Source organism: Sorex araneus, chromosome 4 (assembly GCF_027595985.1).
Source record: "Sorex araneus isolate mSorAra2 chromosome 4, mSorAra2.pri, whole genome shotgun sequence".
NCBI classification, from domain to species: domain Eukaryota; kingdom Metazoa; phylum Chordata; class Mammalia; order Eulipotyphla; family Soricidae; genus Sorex; species Sorex araneus.
In genome coordinates, this window is record NC_073305.1 from 216,933,443 (window position 1) to 216,956,137 (window position 22,695).

General features: G+C 65.9%; 1 protein-coding gene across 2 annotated transcripts in view; it reads right to left on the minus strand.

The window, feature by feature from the left end:
• Positions 1–640: 640 nt before the first annotated feature.
• SNX29 (sorting nexin 29) overlaps positions 641–22,695 on the minus strand; it is a 91,544-nt gene continuing 69,489 nt past the window's right edge. For both annotated transcript variants that reach the window (XM_055135575.1, XM_055135574.1), the window contains exons 16-21: positions 19,741–19,857; positions 19,043–19,098; positions 17,343–17,424; positions 6,664–6,804; positions 3,629–3,768; positions 641–2,830 (exon numbers count right to left, since the gene is read on the minus strand). In XM_055135575.1, the coding sequence (XP_054991550.1) occupies positions 2,701–2,830; positions 3,629–3,768; positions 6,664–6,804; positions 17,343–17,424; positions 19,043–19,098; positions 19,741–19,857 (666 nt within the window). In that variant the 3' untranslated portion in view covers positions 641–2,700. The remainder of the gene's footprint in view (positions 2,831–3,628; positions 3,769–6,663; positions 6,805–17,342; positions 17,425–19,042; positions 19,099–19,740; positions 19,858–22,695) is intronic.

Sequence of the window (22,695 nt, forward strand, 5' to 3'; positions counted from 1 at the left end):
AGGCCACCTCGGCTCTGTAGGAGGCACTGGGTGGGGGTGGGGCGGGGAGAGAGAATGGGGCTGTTTTGGCTGCTGTGGCCCCTGAAGAGTGCTCAGGAGAACAAGCTGGGGTGGAGGGTCCCCACGGCAAGGTGGCTGGGGGCCATTCCCTCCACCGGTGCCGAGGGGTGGGGGTGGTGGGAGGGTCTCTCGGCTCTCTCCCAGGCTCTCATCCTACCCGAGACCCACCCTGGACCTAACTGTGTTGTATCAGGGTCGGGAGGGGTCCTTGGCCACGCTGGGGATGGTAGTCGCCATAACGGCATCAGGAAGTCGGACAGGCCAGTGGGGAGGGCGCTGGCCTTGCACGCAGCCAACCCAGGTTCCATCCCCGGCACCCCATAGGGTCCCGACTCAAGCCCCACCAGGCGTGATTCCTGAGCCCAGACACACCGCCCTGTGTGGCCCAGAAAAAAAAAAAAATCCCCTTTAAAGTGTGAGCCACCGGGGGTCTGCACCATCGCACTACGTTCCGTCACGATGGGGGTTTGTGTCCCCTTGAGCGAGCTCGGGTGTTGGACCCCTCCGTGGGGGTGTGGATCAGGTGACCGCCCCCCGCCCATCCCTCTCTGCTGACACAGGCCAGGACACACGCCAAGCGTCTACAAAAGTCACCGAAGTTTATTCTGTGCTTGTAAGAAGGCGCGTCCGACCAGCTGTAACAAAATCTCCGCGGCGGAGTCCAAAGAGGAGTGGAGTACAAGAGCGTGTAGAAAATTAAACACATTTGTCTAAAAATCCCGGGGTGTAAACCGTAACAGAAGCGGGCGCCGGGGAAACCCGCGACCCCTCGGTCCGCGAGGGGAGCCACCAGGTGGGGGGACGCGCCACCGACGATGGGGAGAAGACCCCCGACCCGGGGGGTGCAGGGGGGCAGCTCCCAGGCCCCCCCCCGCCCCACCACTGCTCCCCTGAAGGTGCCTCGGGCTGCCCGGGGGGGCCCCCCAGGGGGCGCGTTCTGTCCACTGGGCGAGTTGCTGTTCAGGGAACAGCGGGTCCTTCCGGCAGACACTGGTTGGGGAGGAGTCAGGGTAACCAGGACCCCCGCATTCCTGCTGGTCTCGGAGCTGGGGTTCGAGAGAGACAGACACACGTGTGATGGGACTTGAGTTTCCGGCACGGAAGGGCCACGGGAGGCGGATCCGGCATTCACGGGGCCCTGGGCAGACGGACGCGTCGTCAGCCTTCGGGCAAGGAGGGCCGAGTGGGTGTCGGGGAAAGGGTGGGGGGGTCCCGTGGGGGTCGAGTGGGCCTCACCCCAGTCTGCTCCTCATGGTCCATTAGCGGGGACAGAGAGAAGCTTCTGGAAGGAAACTGCTCCCACGACCACCAGGCTGACGGGTGCAGGAGGTGCCTGCTGGGGGCTAGGGGCTGGGGGGTGGGGGCTGGGGGGTGGGCGAGCAGGTGGGGGGGGTGTATCACGAGATCTGGCACAAGATCCGGTGCAGGACATGGAGAAAAGGGGGTCCCTGCACTGAGCCCCGACCCCAGGTGCGGGGTCACCCCCGGACTGTGGCTGTGGGGGTCATTCCTGGCCGCTCCTGCCTCTGCCAGCCCCGGAGACCCCCCCACCTCTCCCCAGAGCCTCCCTGGGCAGCGGCCAGTCTCGTGGGCCAGAGGGGTCCGCTCCTCCCTGGGCTGGGGGGCCCTGTGCGCCCCCCCACCAGGCCCCACTCGCGAGGGCAGGTGGGCACAGAACAGTCTGCCGGGAGCCACGTTAAGGCGTGGAGGCGCCACTGTCCCCTGTGGCTGCCAGAAGTAGGGGGGCGGCCCCTGGGGGGAGGGGGAGAGGGAGGGCGGGGAGGAGACACCTCCGGGGATCTGGGTGCAGAGCCAGCGGCCCCTGGGGGACCCCTGCGGGAATGGTGCATCTGTGCTACGGGTTTGGGGGGGGGAGGCCAGGCCAGTCACACCCAGATGGGCTTGGGGGGCCCCCAGGAAAGGAACAGGGGGCCGGTGGGGACATGGCGACTGGCGAAGGGATGACCGCAGGCAGTGATGGAACCGCGTCGGCCCCGGGCGCCGCCCGCCCCCCTTTCTCCCTGCAGGCCTGTGTCCGAGTCCACTGCTCCGGGGACGACCCCTCTGGCGGGCAGAGCGTCCACGGCAGAAACCGTCCAGCTGATTCTTTCCAGAAGTTTCTTCAGCCCAGGCACCGCCCAGGGGGGTGGCTGGCCGTGGTTTAGGGGTCCCCACCCAGCTCCCCCTCTCGAGGAGACGGGCGTGCAGGGGTCGGGGTGCAGAGACCCCCTGGGGTCCACCTGTGGGGGTGCCCCCCGAGCCCGAGTCTCGAGGCTGGTGGGAGACGCTCTGGACTGGGCAGCCCCACCAGGGACGCCCGACTCGTGAGCTAAGACCCTCTTGCCCGTTCCGGGACTGTCCAGGGCTGCCCCAGGCCTTGGCAGTGCCTGCAGAGCCTTCCAGAAGCCGCCCTGAGAGGCTGACCCCTCCCTCGGGTCACATAAGAGACGGGCAGTGGGGGGGTCCCGCCTCGGGCCTTGCGTGTCCGGCGGCGGTGTCCACCCTCCGTCCGGCCCCCCGGGAGCCGCCGTGCGCTGGGACGGACCAGTTTAATCAGGGGTCACACGGCCAGCGGGGACGGGGCGCTTTGGAAGGGGTCACCGGGCCAACGTGGCGGTCACTGCAGGGCATCCGTCGGGGTCAGAGGTCGCCGCTCTGGGGCTCGGCACTGCGTGTCTCTCGGGGGTGCCCGCGGGACAGCTTGGAGAAGCGCGAGGCGGGCCTGGGCCGTCCGCCCTTGTTTGGGGGCTCTCCGGGGGGGTGCACGTCGCTGCAAGACAGAGCGGGGGAGGTGGGAGGGAGTCGGGGGGGGCTCCAGAAATGGGGGTGCTGTGAGCCCAGGCCCGCCCTGCACGGCCCTGGCAGCTGTCGGGGACCCCCCGTGGAAGGCCGCGAGTAGACAGTGGGGACCCCTGGGAGTAGTTTCCGTATGGCGTGACGGGGGCGGGGGCACCAACTCCCGGGTGCCATTGGGCCAGCAGCACGAGGTGACCAGGGTCCGTGCAGAGGAGCCACTATCCTCGGCGAGGGTCACCCACGGGGATGACGGAGCCAGTGCCAAGCCCCCCAGGCTGCAAACTGGGAGGAGCAGCGTGGGAGACGCTTCCGGCCGTCTGCGCGTCAACCCCTCTCTCAGCCCGGATCATGAAGGACTCGGGCGAGGGGAGCGGGAACTGGCCAGCAAGGTTGCGTCCCTGGGCCTCAGCGTCCAGCCCTGCGTCCTCACCGCCCCACTGGCGGGGCCCAGGCACCCCTCCCCCCAGGACCGTGACGGGAAGGGACGCTGGGCAGGCCAGCTGCCCCCTGACGTGCGCACAGGAGCCACGGAACGTCTGGGGCACGGACGGCCACCACCACAGCAGCCCCCGTGAGGCCATCGGGCACTGGGCCGGGGCCGCAGCACCGCGTGGAGGGCGCCGGCCGTGCACAGGGCAGGCCCGGGTTCCAGTCCCGGCACCCCACGGGGACCCCCACGCCCGCCCCCACCCCCCCTCGGACTGTCCGGACCTTTGGCCGTGAGCAGCCTCGGGAAGGGACCCCCACAGGCCGGCGGGCCCAGGTCACTCACACGAAGAAGGGCATGAGCCGGACCAGCGTCTCCTTCCGGGGGCTGGCGGCGAATTCGGGCAGCATCTGGACGACCTTGTTCATGACGCTGCGCAGGTAGCTCTGCAGCAGCTTCCGGCGCTCCTCCACGAACTTGGCGTCCTGGGGGCCGGGCCCAGCGTCAGGAGCGACCCCCGCCACGGCGAGCGCGGCTGGTGGCAGCCCCCCGGAGCCCCCCAGCCCGGCCTCCTTGGTCTTCCTCGGTCTAGACTGTCCAGCACCCCCACCTGCGCCCGCCCCAGCGACGGTCACTGAGACGCGTCCAGGGAACACGGAGGGGCAGGACAGGGCTCGGGCACCTGCTGCGGGCGGCTGGCCTGGCCCGGCCCCCGGAACCAGAGGGTCCCCTAAGACCTGCAGGAAGGGACCCCTGAGCGCAGAGGCAGGAGCTGCCCCGAGTACAGCCAGTTGTGCCCCCCAACACGCACGAAGCAAGTTTCAAGTTGCTCCCCACAACCGACACGGAAAGAAACTCGAACCCGGAGTAAGGGGGACCCTCGTCCCTAAGGGCACCTGACGCTTCCTCACGAGAGGGGTCTGCAGCCGGGTCAGCACCAGGGCCCAGGAGGGCTTCGTGGCACCCCCGGGGTTTCGCAGGAACCACCTGGAAAAGCACATTGCTTCCCGGGGTGCAGGGGGGCCCGGGCGGGAAGAGGCCCAGAGACTGGAGCCAGCGGCAGGGAGGGCAGAGAGGAGGGGTCGGGGGAAAGGGGAGTCGGGAAGGCAGAGAGGAAGGGTGGGGGGGGGAAGGGGAGTCGGAAAGGCTGAGAGGAGGGGTGCAGGGAGGGGGGAAGGGGAGTCGGGAAGGCAGAGAGGAGGGGTGGGGGAGAGGGGAGTCAGGAAGGCAGAGAGAGGAGGGGTGTGGGGAGAGGAGAGTCGGGAAGGGAGAAAGGAGGGGTTGGGGGGGAGAGGGGAGTCGGGAAGGCAGAGAGGAGGGGTGTGGAGAGGGGGGGAAGGGGAGTCGGAAAGGCTGAGAGGAGGGGTGTGGGGAGAGGGGAGTCGGGACCTTCCTGCTCTGCCGTCACACTCTGCTCCCCCGCCCCCAGCACCCCACCTGGGAGAACCCGCAATCCCTCACACCGGGGGCTTCCCGGCCCCCTCTGCTCACTGCTTGGGCCCCCAGACCCTCCTTTCTGGGCTTCCCGCCCTGGGCCACCCCCTAGACTCCTCCAAAGCACGCACTGCCCTCCCCCACCCTGCCCCCGCCCGCCTCCCCCCCAAGCTCTGCCACCGCCTGCCAGGCCCTGTGCCCACCTGGACGGCACCTGGCGCTGCTTAAAATAAACCCGCGCCCGGCTACTCCCGCGTCTCCCCCCTCCCCCGTTCATTATTAATCCAGCACCTGCTCCACGAAAGGGCGGGCAAGGATGGGAGGAGATTCTATCATGCGCCCGCCCTGGCGCTGGGCGCAGCTTCCAGGGGCCTGGAGAGGTTTCAGCCCCCAGCCCCTCCCTGAGCCTCAGTTTGCCCGTCTGTGAAGTGGGCGCAAAGCAGGAGGGCCCTGCGCCCCACCACCGAGGGTCTCCCCAGCACTGCCGGGGGTTGCTAGGAACCACCCCCAAGCACCGCTGGGTGTGACCCCCAAATTCACACGCCGGCGCCAGCCCCCAGGAACTGGGCAGGTCTGCACCCCTCCGTCATCCAGCCCAGTGACTGCCCACACGCCCCCACCCCACCCCGAGCCGAGGCCACACAGGGGCAGGGGACCCCGCCTGGGCCCCACCTTTTTGGTGAGGCCTGATTTCCCCACCAGGAGGACTGGCCTGCGGCAGGGACCCGCTGCCTCCCCAGGTGACCTTCCGCAGATGACCCCATCGTCCCGGGAGAAGCGAGGGCCTCTGGGTGCTCCCCGGGCAGCAGGGCGCCTTCAGGCCCGGCAGACGCACTGCCGCTACTCAGCGTACCCCACCCCAGCCTGCACCAGCACCTCCCTCCGGCCGCCTCGGACCTGCACAACCAGCCCCTGACCGTGTCCCTGACCCCGCAGTCAGCATGGGGGAGGCAGCGGGGGCTGCCGCATCCCTCGAGGCTCCCCACAGCCCACAGAGCCGAGCCGATGGCGAAGCCACTGACCAAGGAGCTCTGGGCCCACAGGCCTGCAGGCAGGTGCACACACACACACACACACACACACACACACACAGACACACAGATGCACGCACAGAGACACACCTGGGCACGCACACAGACACAGATACATACGGACATGCACACAGACACGCATGCACACACAGGCACACACAGACCAGCATAGATACATACACACGCACACAAAGACGCACACAACACATGCGCAGACATGCAGACACACAGAGACATACACACAACACATGCGCACTTACTAGACACGCATGCACACACAGGCACACACAGACCAGCATAGATACATACATAGGCACACACACGCACACAAAGACACGCACACAACACATGCGCAGACACACACAGACACGCACACAACACATGTACACTCACTAGACATGCAGCACACACAGACACGCACACAACACATGCGCAGACACACACAGACACACAGACACGCACACAACACATGCACACTCACTAGACACGCAGCACACACAGACACGCACACAACACATGCGCAGACACGCAGACACACACACAACATGCACGCAGACCGTCGCACCCAGGAACAAGGCCCACCGCGGGGCGCCTCCAACCTGACAGGCAGGGAGGGGAGGGGAAGCACGTTCATCCACAAAAGCGTCAGCAAACTCACCCCTGCAGGCCTGGCTCCCCGCTGCCTCTCGCCACCCGCACCCTCCCTGGGCACTCCCTACCCTGCACCCTCCCGGGGTGCTCCCTACCCCGCACCCTCCCAGAGACAGGGCCAGCGGGCGCTGGGGGCCAGGGCTGTCTGCCCCCTCCCTCCCGGCAGCCGGTTCTGGAGCTGCGTCTCCCAGGGACCCCGTGGGGTGCGAACCGCGGTGAGAGCGAGTCCCCCCCAGGTGCGGTGGGCCCGGGCGGGCGGCCTACCTTGTTGCCGATGGCCTTCTTGGGCGGGAAGCTGAAGGCCCGCACCTGAGAGAACTTGTTCTGCAGCCCGTGGTGCAGCGCGCGGAACTCGGCGTAGCGCCGGTACACGTTCCACTCGTCGTCCCGGATGCGGATGTAGACCTGGGGGTAGAGCAAGGCGAGGGTGCTCAGGGCCCCTCCGAGCCCAGGGGGCTGCCCGCGTGCCCACCGCAACCTGGACACGAGGGGCGGTGTGTGTGTGTGTGTGTGTGTGTGTGTGTGTGTGTGTGTGTGTGTGTGTGTGTGTGTGTGTGTGTGACCTATTTTCAAACTGATCAAGTCAAGCACGTTTCTGGTAGCTGAGTCACGATGAGAAGGGGGCACTGCTGTCCCCAAGGGCAGAGAAAAGTGAGCCCTGAGCCCCCTGGGAGTGGCCCGACCCCCTGCCCCTACCACCACACACACACACACACACACACACACACACACACACACACACACACACACACGCACACGCACGCACGCGCGCACACACGCATGCACACACACACACGAGTGCAGGTGAAGAAGCTTCCCGAAGCAGCTTGAGCCCCAGCTCTCCGAGGGTCTGCCAGGCGTGGGCCCCTAAACCCTGCAGGCTGGTTCCTGCCCACGCCCCCCACCCCACACCCCCGCAAAGGCTCACAGGCCTCGGGACGGTCCCCCAGGGCTCCCCCAGGTCCAGTCTCCACCAGCCAGGCCTGAGCGCCGGGTGGGCTGGGGGTGCAGTGGCAGCTGCTGGTACCGAACGCCCCCCCTCCCCGTGCAGCGGCTGCCGGTGTGTACCCCCATTACAGAATTAGGGGCAATTAGGGGATGCGCAGTCACCAATTACAGCAGGTAATTATCAAGCCTGATGAACTGGCACAGGACGGCAGCCCCAGAACACACACAACATACAGTGTGGGCCGGGCCGTGCAGCCCCCCTCCCTGCCGCTCCCCAAACTCTCCAGCACACACAGCGGCCCACCCGGTCCCCTCTCCACCGGGCGCCTGGATGGCCCGGGCACACACGCGCACTGTCGGGGGGGGGGGGCACGCAGGGGACAGCAGGACCAAAGCCCAGAGAGCGCCCAGGGCTGTGTCCATGCGGCAGGGCACCCAGTCTTGGTCCCCCGGCCACGGCGTCTCTCGTTCCCTTCTGAATTTCCCGATACTTAGCAAGGACCCAAAGGACTCCGCAAGCGTCTCCCCCCTCCGGACGATGCAGTCCCCAAGGCCGAGCCCGACGCCTCAGCCGTCACCAGGGCTCCTTTCACACACAGAGGCCCGGGGCCAGGAGCCCCACGCGGGCCTTCGGGCAAATGCGACCCCCAAAGCACAGGCCCCGGCCCTCCGCCACTGCAGCCCTCGATGGCCTTGAGGCCAGAGGGTGTGACGGCCGCAGAGATGGCCAGGCGACACGAAGCGGGACGTGAGGCCAGCAAAGCCTCTTTGGAGAAGCGGACTCGGGCCAGAGAGGCCATACGGTGAGGGGGGCACTCGCCTTGCGAGTCACTGACCAGGCTTGATCCTGGCGACCCTCAGGGTCCCCCCGGGCGCCCCGCCGGGAATGGTCCTGAGCACAGAGCCAGGAGTCAGCCCTGAGCATCGCCTGGTGCGACCCAAGATGCAGACAAAGGGACATGGTTAAATTCAGATGAACTGGAGCGACAGGATGGCAGGGAGGGCGCGTTCCCTTGCCCGTGGCTGACCACGTGGGTTCCATGCCCAGCACCCCAGGTGGTCCCCCGAGCCCTCCAGGGGTGAGCCCTGAGCACCGCTGAGCGTGGCCCGAAAACAAAGATAAATAAATAAATAAATAAATAAATAAATAAATAAATAAATAAATAAATAAATAAAAAGAGAAATGGCTTCGGGTTCCTAATCTGTTTTGCCTCCTTCATCTTCAAGTGCTGAAATGACTCACGTTCCGGCTGGCAGCCCGCGTTAATGTCTCCGAACAAAACTTCGGCTTTTAATGAAACGGCTCCGTGTGTCATTAGCTGCGTCTTCATTGCGAGACCAACGTGCTGGGGCCACACCAGGGGGCGGGGCACACCCGGGCACCACACGCCGAGCAAGGAGCCGGGGAGCGGGGCCGGGCCGCGTGGACGAGCAGAGCGGTCGGGGCAAGGGACACATGGCAGGGCCCCCCCCGGAGCCCACGACGGCGGCACAGACCCGGCCCACCCACCCACCCACCCGTCGGGGGGGCAGAACCACATGCAGCACCCGCCACTCCTGGTTCTGCCGCCTCTGCGGACCGGACTCTGACCTCAGTGCTCCCGTGAGCTGCCCGTTGGCCATCCCGAGACCCCCCGACCCCGCCCGTCGCATACTGAGGGCCCCACTCCTCGTCCGGGACCCCGCTCAGATCCTACATCTTCCCTCTCCCACCGGGAAACCGGCCGTACCTCCTAGGTAACCAGCCCAGGGACACAGCTGGGGGTGGACACCCCCCCTCAACTCCTGGGAGCCCAGACCAGGAATGATAGCGACTTGCAGACATACTTATCCCAAGGGACATTTTTCAGTCACTGGCAGCATTCTGGGGGGGCAGGGGGCACTCCCAGCAGTGCTCAGAGCTCACTCCCGGCTCTGTGCTCAGGGCTCACTCCCGGTGGGGCTCAGGGCACCATACATGGTGCTGGGGGTGGAACTGGGGTCGGCTTTGAGCACAGGCACCCCCCGACCCCCTGCCGAATACTATCTCTAGCCTCAGCACCGGGACAGGAAGTGAGGCTGAGGGGAATGTTCTAGAAGGGAGAGCGTCAGAGGCAGAGAGGCCTCGGCTGCCGGCATCGGGGTGTACTCAGACAAGACCAGGGGCCAGGGCGGGCCACAGAGCACCGGCCAGCAGCGCCTGCCTGACGCTGTCCCCCTGCTGACCAGAGTGCCCGGCCGGGCCTGCTGATTTGCAGGGGACTCTGGATGGTGGGAACAAGCGTCGCAGCCCGCCGGGCCGGGAGCAGTGCCCAGGGGTCGGGAGTGGGCCAGGCACCGGGTCCCACCCGCAGCTGGGAGACAAGCAGATGAACGAGAGGAGCGAAGAAACTTCCAGAAAGCAGCCCTGGCTGCTCGGGTGTGAGGCCTGGGAAGGCGCGGGTTAGGGCTCCCGGAGGGGGTAGGGGTGGGGAGGGGTGCGCCTTTCCGGGGCCAAACGGTCTCTGTGGGTGTTTCTGAGGCAAATAGCTGCGTTTTACATAAACTCCGCTGCTCTGCAGCTCGGACACGCCCCGACCTCGTCTCGCTTGCTTGGGAGCGACACTGGAGGGTGGCTAAGAATCATGTGAGTCACGTATGCACGGAGGGTGGGCGGGAATCACCCGTGTGTGGTGGCTGGGGAAGGGGGTGTCCTGGGAGTGAGGAAAGACAGTAACGGCCTGAATATTCAACAGCCACCCTGGCTCGAGCAAACAAGCTCCCTCAGAGACATCTGGGCCCAGCTGCTGGGGGGCCAGCGGGAGGCTGAGGGCTGCTCCTGAGCTACTCCCCCCACCCCCGCCCCCATCTTTACTGGGACCTACGACACCCTCCCGACACACCGTCCCGACAGTGTCCCGTCCTCCAGCAGCGAGGGCCGCTTCCTTCCGCCCAGTCCCAGGGGCTCCTCCCGAGCCCCCCCCAGCTCAGTTCTGCAGACCAACCCTCCTGCTCCGCTGCCTTCTCGACCCCTGCTGCTCCCTCCCTGGGTCTCTCCGCACACAGGAGAGAAACCATCCCGAGTCTGTCCTCTCCGGACGGACGGATGGACGGACGGACTCACTCAGACCGCCTAGGTCCACCCCCGTCGCGGCAAACGGCTGGCTTTCATCTTCGCTGGCCACTGCCTCGTTACTCCGTGGTGGACGCGGCCCGCCAGGGCTCGCTGTGGTCCCGGGGCCCTGGTGCTCCCCTGGCAGTGCTCCCTGGTGCTCCTCTGGTCCCTGGCGGTGGCACTGAGCGCCACAATGAACAGAGGCGGGCGCAGACCCTCTGAGCGAATGTTTCAGTGTTGGGGGACAGAAGCCAAGGGGGGGGTCACGGGGTCTGCAGGGAGCTCGACACTCACTCGACCCCCCCCCACTGTTTTCCATAGCGGCTGACCCAGCGGACAGTGCCACCGCCCAGGGCGAATCCTTCCCGTGGCCACAGGGCCGCCGCCTGCTGGGCGCAGCTCTCAGGGTGTGTGGGGCTCCCCCTGGGGTTGGGGTGCGTTTCCCTGGGCCCTGGCTCGTCTTCTCGAGCTAACGCTAACAGGGACGCCACCCGAGGCCCCGCAGAACCCGTGGGGCAATGAGTTTCTCATTTTCAAGACCCCAGTTCTTCCCGCTGGCCGTGGGCAGGGAGGCCCGGGGAGGGTCTGGCCCCAGGCTGCTCCGAATCTTTCTGTTTCGCCCCCCCACACTAGTGTACACTTTCATGTGGGGGGAGTTTTAGCTTTTTTTTTTTTTTTGAGTAGGGATGGAGGCAGAGATCGAGCCCAGGGTCTCACGCATGCCTGGCTAATGTCTAACCACTGAACCATATCCCTGGCCCCTGCCCAAACCACTGAAGCATATTCCCAGCCCTGGAATTTATTGTTTAAACAGAAATGAATGTGGGGGTCAGGGCGACAGGATGGTAGCGGGAAGGGGTGGGGGGAGGGCGCTGGCCTGACACATGGCTGACCCGGGTTCCATCCCCGGCAACCCAGATGGTCCCCTGAGCCTGCCAGGAGTGATCCCTGAGCACAGAGCCAGGAGTCAACCCTGAGCCCCGCCAAGTGCGGCCCCAAAACAAACAAATGAACAAATGAACTGTGTATTTTAGCTACCTGCACTCTGCCTCCCCACCCCCTCCACCCACCGCCCCTGGAATTTTTTGTTGTTGTTGGTTTGTTTTTTTGTTTTTTGGGTTTTTTTTTGCTTTTTGGGTCACACCTGGCGATGCACAGGGGTTACTCCTGGCTCTGCACTCAGGAATTACGCCTGATGGTGCTCAGGGGACCCTATGGGATGCTGGGAATTGAACCCGGGTCGGCTGTGTGCAAGGCAAACGCCCTCCCCACTGTGCTATGGCTCCAGCCCTGCCCCCGGAATTTTAATCAGCAAAATCAGCCAGGCCTCAGGTTCCTTTAAGGAACTAAAACAGTTTCAAAGGAAACAATGTGTAACGAGCCAACCTGAACCCACCTAGAAAGTTCCTGGGCCCAGCAAGCGGGCTCCATCAATCACTGTGTCCCCAGTGGAAGTGCCCAGAAATTGCCTTTTATTAGCCCTAAAAGAATGAGTGGCTCATGTAACCGTACACTGCTAGTGGGAACTACTGTTTAACGGCGGCCTGACCACTGTCACCTACACACTTGCCAAACGCCTTTGTTTGGTAACCAAGATTCTCTCTGAAACAATAAGGCCTGTGCCGCTTGTGTAATCAAACCCTATATAAACTGCTTCTGCCTGAAGTCGGGGTCGCTATCAAGAGACCACTCTGTGGGTGGGATGGCTGACCCCAGGATACTGGAATCAAACTCCTGCTTTTGCATGACCGAGTTTGTGTGTCTGTCCGTCTCTCCGCTCGGGAACCCAGAGTCCCGGGCTTAACAGGAGAAAGGACCTTCCACGCCGACAGGCTCCACGTCACCCCCACAGTGACACTGTGCGAGCTGGCATCACCCCCCATGTGAGCACAGAGCCCCCAGGAGCTAGACTTGGGGGGGGCTTCTCTCAGAGCAAGCTGAGGGCGCTTTGTAGGAGTCAGTGGAAGGGTCCGAGGAGGCAGCACTGGGACAGAACCAGGGCCGGCCGCGTGCCAGGCGAGCGGAATTTTCCAGTAAAACTCGTCTCAGATGCGAGCATCTGTTTGCAGTGAGCAGACTCCGAGCCCCCCACCCCCCCACTCCCCGAGGGACCCGGCTGGGTCCAGGTGAGAACCTGGAGACCGCACCCGGTCTCACCCTCCACACAACTGGACGGCCGGGATGGGGGGGGGCGGGCAGCAATTTCTCCCCCAGAAACCTAGGGGGGCGGGGTCCTGCTGGGGGCATTACCCGGGTGCCTGCAGGTGAAAGATGTGGTCCTGGGGGGTAGGGGGGACCCCTGTGGGCTCTGATCTCTGGCTGTTTCTGTGTCCATCCACGGAGGCACTGGCCCCCGCTGAGGGTTAAGTACTCTCCGAGCCCAGGAGAGGCAGGGCCAGGGGCTCCACAGCCGGGAGAGGATGAGAGAAAGAGGGGGTGACGCGAAGAGCTCAGCGCCCCGGAGGGTCGCAGCACGGTGGGGGGCCAGCCTGGAGCTTCTCCCGGAGACACTCTGCCCCTGGGAACGGATGGGTCAGAACCGCCTTCCCACAGGGGCACCCCCGGGCTCTCCACCCGCTGCCACCTGGGGGGTACGCGCGGGCACTGCCCGCTCCCACTTTCACCGAGCTCAGCGCCAACCCGCCTGGCACAAGGTGCGGCCAGCCCACAGCCCCCCACCCAAGCAGCAGGCGTCTGACACGGCTGGCTGCCTCCCGGGAAAGTCTGGCAGAGGCAGCGGCGGCGGAGGGAGGCGTCAGCGGGAGCACGGAGAGCTGGAGCCTGGCGACAGGGCACTCAGAGCGCGGTCCCGAGGCAGGTGCCAAAGCTACAGCCCCGCCCTGGCACCGGGAGCCCAGGGCTGCGGACGCACAGCTGGGGGTCACAAATCAGGCCCTGGGAAGGTTGCGGGGGTCAGAGGCCCCTTGGAGGGGGATCTGGAACACCCCCAGGGAGCCCGGGACCGGGGCTGTGGGGAGCGGGGGGGGGGGGGGGCAGTCAGCAGACACAGTTGCTGTTACAAACCCAGAAATAAAACCAAGCGCTGCTTCCGCCGGGAAAACATCGTCCCGTAAACAAGAAATCACGGCGCTGACATTTGAGCAGCTGCTGCCGCTTACCGCGGGGGCCGGGCTGCGCCCCGCGCCCAGGTGGGCGCCCACCTTGGGGAGAACCCGCACCTCCCTCGGGGTGGTGGTTGGGGGGGGGGGTGTCCGGGCCTCTCTGGGCCACAGCTCTGGCGCTGTCACAGGGAGGGTGGGGTCACAGACGGGGCCCCGACACGCAGCCCCGGCTGGAGGAGCGCACTTGGGACGCCGTGCGCGCGCGTGCACGAGCGTTTCCCACGGGTGGACGCGCACGCACAAGCGTTTCCCACGGGTGGACGCGCACGCAAAAGCGTTTTCCCACGGGTGGGCGCGCACGCATGAGTATTTCCCGCAGGGGATGCGCGCACACCAGCGTTCCCCATGGGTGGACACGGGTACATGCAGGCCACGCCGAGACCAGTGGCGGCGCCAGCTCTTCCCCAGTGCTGCCCATGCGCCCCGACCCGTGCTCCGAGACACCATCCCCAGGCACTCGCCAGTCCCCTCTTCGAGGGGGTTAAGTGAGCACAGAACAAGGATTCGCGACAGGCCCCGCCAGCACTGCCAGGAGCGACCCCTGAGCCCTGAGTGAGCTCGGGGGTCCGCAGCGTGGGCCCGGTCTCTGCCTCTGCGTCTCGGGTTGGGGCTGTTTGCGCCTCCACCATCTGAGGCAGGGGGCAGTGGCTCGTCCCCCCCCCCCCCCCCCCCCGCCCCCAGCCCTGCCTCTGGGTCGCTCTGCGCAGCAGCACAGCTGGGACCCGCACACCGCCGTCAGCTCTGCAGGACGCTGCTTGCTCGGCCCCTCTGCTGCTCCGCAGGCGCCCAGCCCGGACCCCCACGGCCAGCAGGATGCTGAAAGCCCACCATCCCTCCCCCCTCCCTGCCCACTCACCCCTGCCCTCCCTCTGACAAGAGACATCAGACAAGTGGGCGGGGCAGACTCCCAACTATTCCAGCTGACGGCAAGAAAACTGCCGGGGGGCGGGGGGATATCACTCCCCTGAACCCCGTGTTGCCCCGTGCACCAGAGCACAGCCTGGACACACAGAGGGAGGGTCCTCACCACAGCCGGAGGGGCCCAAGTCCCACGCCCTCCACCGGGAGAGCAATTGGTTGGCGAGAAGCTGGAGGCCTCCCCCCCACCCCCAGGCCCACTCCAGATGTTTCCTTCCGTGATGGTGTTAATTCCGGGGCCGCGGGCATATGGTGAGACAGCGGCTAATGAGCAGCGTTATTCAGCGTCCTTACCACCCTCCAAGTAAAAACACCGCCAATTAGCATCTGGGCGGACCCGTGAAGAACAATCAGCGGTTGGTCATGGACCAGCAGGTGAGGTTAGCACGTGTGGGGAGGGTAGGTGCGGGGAGGGGGGTCACAGCTGGGGTCGTGCCAGGGGGTGCTGGCCCGGTTCCAAACGCCCCCTGCAGAGAGCTGGGCCCCTCCCCCCAGCCCCCTCCCTCCCTCTCCCCCCCTTTCTCCCATCTGCCCCTTCCGGGCCCAGAGGAGACGGTGAAGGGGACAGCAAAGCCACCCAGAAGCTGCAGGTGGGCAGTGGTGACCCCCTGGGGCCTCCCTGGGCCTGAGGGAGGCGGGTGCAACACGGGGCATCCCTGACTGGGCCAAGGGGCAAGGATGGGAGAGGACAGAGAAGGGGCCGGGAGGACAGGCGTGCTGGGGGGCGGGGGAGGGGGGCCTCAGGGTAGCTCATTCCGGGCCTGAGGGGAGCGGAAGAGGATGCGCCAGCCCCGGGGGCCGGGTGGGGGGGCAGAGTCCACAGACACCCGCACCAGGCCTGTCACGGAGGCCGCAAGGCCGCGCCGGCAGGCCCTGCCCACACTCCCGACCTCAGCCTGAGTGGTCCTCTCGGCCCCAGCCCAGTGGCCAGAGGGGAAAATCAGAAAAGCCGCATCGGGCCAGCGACAGTGTCCACACTCGACCTGCTGCCCCCAGGCCGCCCGGCAGAGCAGGACCCGAAGCGCCGCCCGGAAGGGCCTGTGCACACGGCTCGGACCCTCCCGGGACCCGGCAGACCAAGGCCCTGGGCCAGCGGCTCCCCGGATGCCAGGGACGCCTTGGGGTGCGGCGAGGGTGGGGCGCGGGAGGGGGACAGGATGGCAGCCCGCCTCCGCCCTCTGGGACACGCTGGCCCGGCGCCTCCCGGGCCCCGCGAGAAGCCAGGTGTGGTCGCTGGCCCCGCCTGTGGCCCTCGGGGCCGAGCAGTGACCCAGAGGCAGTCTGGCCAAGAACGGGCCCCCCAACCCCTCCCAGGTCCCGTACCACTTGGGAACTCCCCCCCAAAAAATAAAAATAAAAATAAATAAATAATTGTTAAAAATATTTTAAAAGAATTTCTGCTGCCTGCAAAGCCCCTTCTAGAAACTTCCCCCAGAACTCCTACTGAGAAGTCGGCCTCTTTTCCTGGCCTTAGAGTCGCCCTCCACCGTCACGCCGGCTGCCAGGGCAGGATCAGGAAGCCCCGGCCCGGGGGAAGGTCTGAGCAAACACACCTCCTGCCTTCACTCCCGGAGCCTGCGAAGGACGCTGGGGTCCAGGGGACGGAGGAGGAGGAAGATAGGGAGGACAGAAGAGGGAGGGGGGAGGGGGGAGGGAGGACGAAGGAGGGAGGAAGGGAGGATGGTTAGAGGGAGGGGAAGGGAAGACGGAGGGGGAGGGAGGAGGGAGGAAGGAAGGACAGAAGAGGGAGGAGGAGGGAGGATGGAGGACAGTAGAGGGAGAGGGAGGGAGGACGGAGGAGGAAGGGAGGGAGGGCGGGAGAGGGAGGGGGAGGGAGGGAGGGAGGACAGAGGAGGAGGGAGGGGGAGGGAGGCCGGAGGAGCAGGACTCCCAGAGCCAACCGCGTGTCGCCCTCGGGGCAGCCGGGCCAAAGCACCTTGATGCTTGGGCAGAGGGCGGCTCTGGCCGCTGTGCAGGGCCCGTGCCCCGGGCTCCACTCCCAGGTGACCCCACGGTTAGTGTCCCCAGCGGCCCCGTCTCGGCCCCTCACGGAGCTCAGGGAACGAAGAAACTCCCGGGACCACAGGCCGGGGGCACCGTGGGGACCCCCCAGGGGCTGAGGGGCGCCAGGGAGTCAAGTTCAAGGCGGAACCAGGTGGCGAGGCTGGAGGGGAATCGCCGACTCCACAGGGGGTGCTGTGGCGAGGGGGGGGTGGGGGGGCGTCAGGAGCCACCTCGCCCCACCCCCACTGCCGCCTGGTCAGGGGAGGTCGACGGTCAGCGCCAAACCCAGACTCAGAGGGGTCAGCTCCCGCACAGTGCTCCCGGCACCGCAGCAGCTCGTCTTTCCAACCCCCCCCCCCCGAGGGGAGGCGCCCAGGCAGGCTGGGGGCTGGCCCTGGGGGGTCATTTGGCCACCCCCTGGGGAGCAGCGGGTCTGACACCGTGGGCGTGTGCCGCAGAGCACGGAGCCCCAACGCGCCTCAGGCCCAGGCCGGGTGCCGAGGCCCTGCACAGCGGGAGGCTCCGCCCCCACAGCTCCGCCGGGTGTGACCCCGAGTGCAGAACTGGGGGTTGGCCCTGAGCGGACTGTGGCGTGGCCCGAACTCACAGGCAGAAAGAAACGGCCACGAGCCCACCAGGCCCACTCTGGAGTCCCGCACCGCGCAAACGGCCCACGCTTCTGCTCTGGCCACGCCGGGGACCCGGCGACACACACACACACACACACACACACACACACACACACACACGCGCGCACACACACACACACATGCACATACAAATGCACACACGCATGCACATGGGTGCAAGCTCACACACAAACATACGTACACACATGGGTGCATGTATACACACATGCACGCGGACGGGGCACTTACCTGGTACACGTGGAATGCGTTGGCCGCTTTGCCCCGGAGAAACACGGACGGGATCCAGACGTTGATGAGGGCACGGTTGGATCTGGGCGAGGAAGGAGGCGGCCGTGACTCCTGGGCCCAGGGGACTCTCCCCGGCTACGGGGTGGGGCGCTCTCGCCCTCCACCCTCCCCTCCTCTCCCCCCCTCCCCTCCTCTCCCCCCTCCCCTCCTCTCTCTCCCCCCTCTCTCCCCCTCCCCTCCTCTCCCCCCTCCCCTCCTCTCTCTTTCCCCTCTCTCCCCCTCCCCTCCTCTCTCCCCCTCCCCTCCTCTCCCCCCTCCCCTCCTCTCTCCCCCTCCCCTTCCCCCTTCCCCTCCCCTCCCTCCTCCCCCTCTCCCCCTCTTCTTCTCTCTCCTGACAGCCCACCTGGACCCACCCCCCACCGGGCGGAGCAGCCTGGCAGAGGGGCTGCAGCCGCCTGTCCCCTGTCCCCACCCACAGGCCTCCTCAGGCTTAGAGCCCCCCTGGGGGTCTCTGCGCTGCAGGCTCCACAGTGCTCGGTGGCTCTGGGGGCGGAGTCCTGTGCTGGGCACTGGGGCGAGTCCCTCCCAAGCAGCCCCGGGGGCCAGGATGGGGGGGGTGGGGGGCTCCCAGGACTGCCAGCCCCGGTCACCAGGACACATTTCCTGTGACCCTGTGACAGTCCCCAAGTGGCCCAGGCTGGGGGAGGGGCTCTCCTGCCATCAGTAGATGGGGAGGCGGAAAGGGGTTACTCTGACTTCCCCAACCTTCCTGGATGGGGACGGGAAGGGGATGAACACAGGTGTGTGTGTGTGGGGGGGGGCAGACGTCCCCCTTTCAGGGCACCGCCAGTCCTCAGGAGTCCGTCTCGACTCGTGAGGGACAGTGACCACAGTGCCACAGGCACCCGGATCTGTGGGGACTGGCCTCTCCCGGGCCCACAGATGCCCTGCAGACAGTGCTCTGGGCTGGGTGCCTGCGGGGGGCTCCGGGCTCAGGACCGGGCAGAGCTCTACACGTGGGGGAGGGGCCTAGGGGTGCAGGCACCCCCAGTGTGGGGTACGGAGGGGGCCCTGTTCTAGCAGATCCAGGATGACCTTCGCCCTCCATACGAGAGCTTGACCCAGAGAGGCCGAGGTCTGCCCAAGGTCACACGGAGCTGACCAGAGATGACCCACAGGCCGGCCCGGGACAGCCAGGCCACCCTCCCCCAGCCCCCGCCCCAGGCCAGCCCCTGGGGTACCTCTCCCTCCGCCCCGAGACCCGGAAGCCGGCCGCTGTCTCTGCCCCCCGCCCAACCCCGTCTGATCAGAAATAGAGGCTGGCGTTCACAGGTGCATCAGCTTCGGAGCCAAACTAAACAAACAAAACTCAGGCTGCGGCACGACAGCAACGGGAGGTGGGGCTGGGGGGTGCAAGCCTCACCCCAGGGGGCAACGAGAGGGCTGGGCACAGAGGGCGGCGGGCAGCTGACCGGCTCTGAGGGGACTGGAGGCTTTTTCAGAGGAACCGGGGAAATGTGCATGTTTATGTGCTCGGTCTGCAAGGCCAGCCAAAGAAAATTGTTTCCCAGTCCCGGAAGGGGAAGATAAGACTCCTCTGTCTGTCTGTCTGCGAGCGCCTGATCCCTCCCGCCTGACCCCTCCCGCCGCCAACCCGCGGGCACAGGGGCACAGGGGCGACGCCCCCACCCGGGACTCACATCTCAAAATCCGACAAGCTCTGGTCCTCCGAGGTCTGACTGAGGTCCCCAGGCACCTGCCGGCAGGGGTGGAGCAAAGGCAGGGGGCACTGGGAGGGGCGCCCTGCGGCCCCCAGCACCCCCACGGGAGGGCCCCGGGAGGAGAGGGCTCTGGAGAGTGGGAGGGTCCGGGAGAGGCCACAGGCAGGGCCCGCAGAGGCCGGGGCCTCGAAGGGGCTCCCTGGGGGAACAGGGGCCTCTGGGGGTGGGGCGGGCTGGGGTCTGTGCTCAGGGCTGAGCCACACCGCGCTCGCGCACACACACACACGCACGTGCTCTCACATGCAGAAACACACACACATGCATAAGCACACACGCACATGCTCTCCTACATGCATAAACACGCTCACATGCTCCCCCCACACCCACACTCACATACACACGCACAAACGTTCATGCTCACGCACACATGCATCCACACGTACGCACACTCATCCTCACATACACTCACACACACGCGTACCACATGCTCTGACACATATATACATGTGCACATGTGTACACATACATATGCACACACGCACACTCTCACACAGGCTCATTCTCTCACAGGAGAAAAGGAGATGTTGGTGGGGCAAAGCCCCCGGCACGGGACACCCCTCGGGCCGCCCCCCTTCCCCGGCACCGCCGCCCCCTTCTCCCGGGCGGGCGACACTCACGGGCCCCCGCAGGTCGATGAGCTCCTGCCGCATCTGGGCCACCAGCGCCTCCTTGGCCAGCAGCGCGCGGTGCAGACGCTCACTGAACTCCATCAGCTCCCCGTGCATCTCCGCCACCTGCAACGCACACAGTGAGTCCCCGCCGTGCCGGACATGCACACGCACACGCACACAGGCACACGCATGCTCACGGACGCTCATGCACACACATGCGCGCACACACACGCTCATGCACACATGTACACTCTCACACGCACACACGTGCTTATAAACAAGTACACACTCACACACACGCACATACATGCACACACATGTGCTCATAAACACGCACACACTCACACACACGCACATGCACACACATGTGCTCATAAACACACACTCATACACATGCACACACATGTACACACTCATACAAATGCACACTCACGCACATGCACAGTCACACACACACAAATGCACATGTACACACACACATGCACACACACACAACACCATGCTGCTGCTGTGTCTCCTGACCCCACCGGGAGCACACCAGGCCACCCTGTTTGCACTTGAGGAGTATGGGGTAGCAGGACGCCCCCACCGTGCCACCCCCACCCCATGCCCAGGCCGGTCCTGAGCTCTGGGGCAGCGGCCCCTCAGAGCAGGAGCACTGCATAGGAGCACCCCACCCAGGCCCAGCGGCTCCCTCCACCTTGTCGTTTTGTTTTTCTGCAGCGAAGGCCGTGCTGAGACAGCCCACCGTAAACGCACGGAACGTGGAAGCACCCGGGGTCACACAGCGGGCCCGGAGTTGTCCGAGTCCCCCAGTCGGAAACGGGCGGACCCGCCTCAGAAGGCGCGTCTGACATCTCACTGTTGTTTTATCTGCATCTCCCTCACGTGCTGGGGGAAAGGCAGCTCAGACAGAGAAGGGAGCACCAAGGAGAGGATGTCGGGAGGACCCACTCGGGCTGGAAGATGCGAGCTGAGAGTGGACTATAGACCGAACAGGAAGGCCACTCAGTACCTCTACTGCAGGCTACAACACCCAAAAGGAGAGAGAACGGAAGGGAATGCCCTGCCGCAGAGGCAGGGTGGGGTGGTGGGGGATGGGGTGGGGGTGGGAGGGACGCTGGGATCACTGGTGGAGGAGAATGGGCACTGGTGGAGGGATGGACACTGGAACACTGCATGACTGAAACCAAGCACGAAAGTTTGTAAATCTGTAACTGTGCCTCACGGTGATTCACTGATAAAAAAAATTAAAAAAGAAGAAGGCGGCTTGTCTGGGGCCACCGGGAAGTTGAGAGACAGTCGAGAGACAGTCGGCTGAGACGGTCCACAGCCGTCACTGAGGCAGCCCAGCGAGAGACGCTTCCCTCCCGCACTCCGTGCGGCCCCTCCCTCAGCCAACAGCTCGCACCCAACTCCCGTCTGCCCGAGACTCAGCGAGCCGGGCCCACGGTGGCTCCATTCACCCCGGAGCAGCACGGCACCACGACCGCGGCCACTGGGATTCTAGCAGGTTCCGAGGGCACTTAAAGGCCAGAGCGAGAGCACAGCGGGGAGGGCGTTTGCCTTGCACGAGGCCAACCTGGGTTCGATTCCCAGCATCCCACAGGGTCCCCCCAAGCACTGCCAGGGGTAATTCCTGAGTGTAGAGCCAGGAGTGACCCCTGAGCATCGCCGGGTGTGACCCAAAAAGAAAAATAATAAAAAGAGGGGTCTCCTGGGAATGTCCACTCCTTAATTTTATCTTTTTATCTATTTTCTAGCCTGGGGTCACACCGGCAACAGGGTCACACGGGAGACTCCTCTCTTTGCAGCCCTGTGTGCCTTCCTCTGGGAGCCCGTGGGGGTCCAGCCGGGGGTCTAAAGCCACACCCCCTTCCCTGGGTCCCTGGGCAGACACAGGCGTGGCCTGCCACTGGGCGGAGCAAACGTCCGCCCCGGGACCAAGGGTTGTGGACGGGGCGCGGCTGACCTGCAGGGGGTCTGTGGCCAGGCGCACACGTGGGCTCCGAAGAAAAGGCCCCGAGGACGGTGCCAGGGGCCGGACAGCGGAGGGGACGCCCTGTCTCCTGCAGGGAAACGCTCCGGGCCAGGCGGGCTACGTCCTAGGGCAGGGCCGAGGACACGGTCAAGAGCAGGTCGGGGGGAAGGAAGACGGACGCGACTCGCGCCATCCCCCCACCTCAGCCTGGCCTCGGCCACGGCTGCCGTCTCTGTCCCCGCACCCACAGCTCCGGCCCCCCGGAATCTGAAGGGGCTCAAACAGCGACAAGCATGATGAGGAGTGGAGCAGCCGCCAGGCCCCGGGGTCTCGGGCGAGGGTGAGGGGAGGCGGCCGCAGACGCCCACTCGCCCGCTGGCCCCGGCTGGGCCTGGAGCTTGGGCTGGAGAGACGCGGGCGGATTCAAGGTCAAGTCCTGAGGCCCACGGACACCAGACTCACAACCACACCCCAGGCCGGGCCCTGAACTGGTGCTGAATTGGCCTCCTCCCCCCCTCTCTCCCCTCCCCCTCTCCTTCCCTCTCTCTCCTCCTCTCCCTCTCTCTCCCTCTCCCCCTCCCCCTCTCCATCCCTCACTCTCTCTTCCCTTCTCCCCCTCCCCCTCTCCCCCTCCCCCTCTCCATCCCCCTCTCTCCCCCTCCCCCCTCCCCAGGGCAGACCCCTGCCCCTGCTGCCTGGCAGACCTCACCAGTCCATCCCTGCACAGAGAGCCCCACCCGTGGTGGGCTGGCCCCAGAGGCCTGGGCCCGGGGCGGGGCTGGGCTGAAGATCTTCCAGCCTCGGGAGGTCCAGAGGTAACGGGAGGCTCCTGGGCCTGCCACGGCCAGAGCAGGGGCCCACGCCCAGCTCTCCATCGCGCCTTCCCGCGTCACACCTGGGCCTGCAGGGCCTCCCCCACCCCCTGCCCACCTCATCAGGCCTTTGCCGAGGTCGGAAGCCCCCCTCCACCGCCCCCAGGA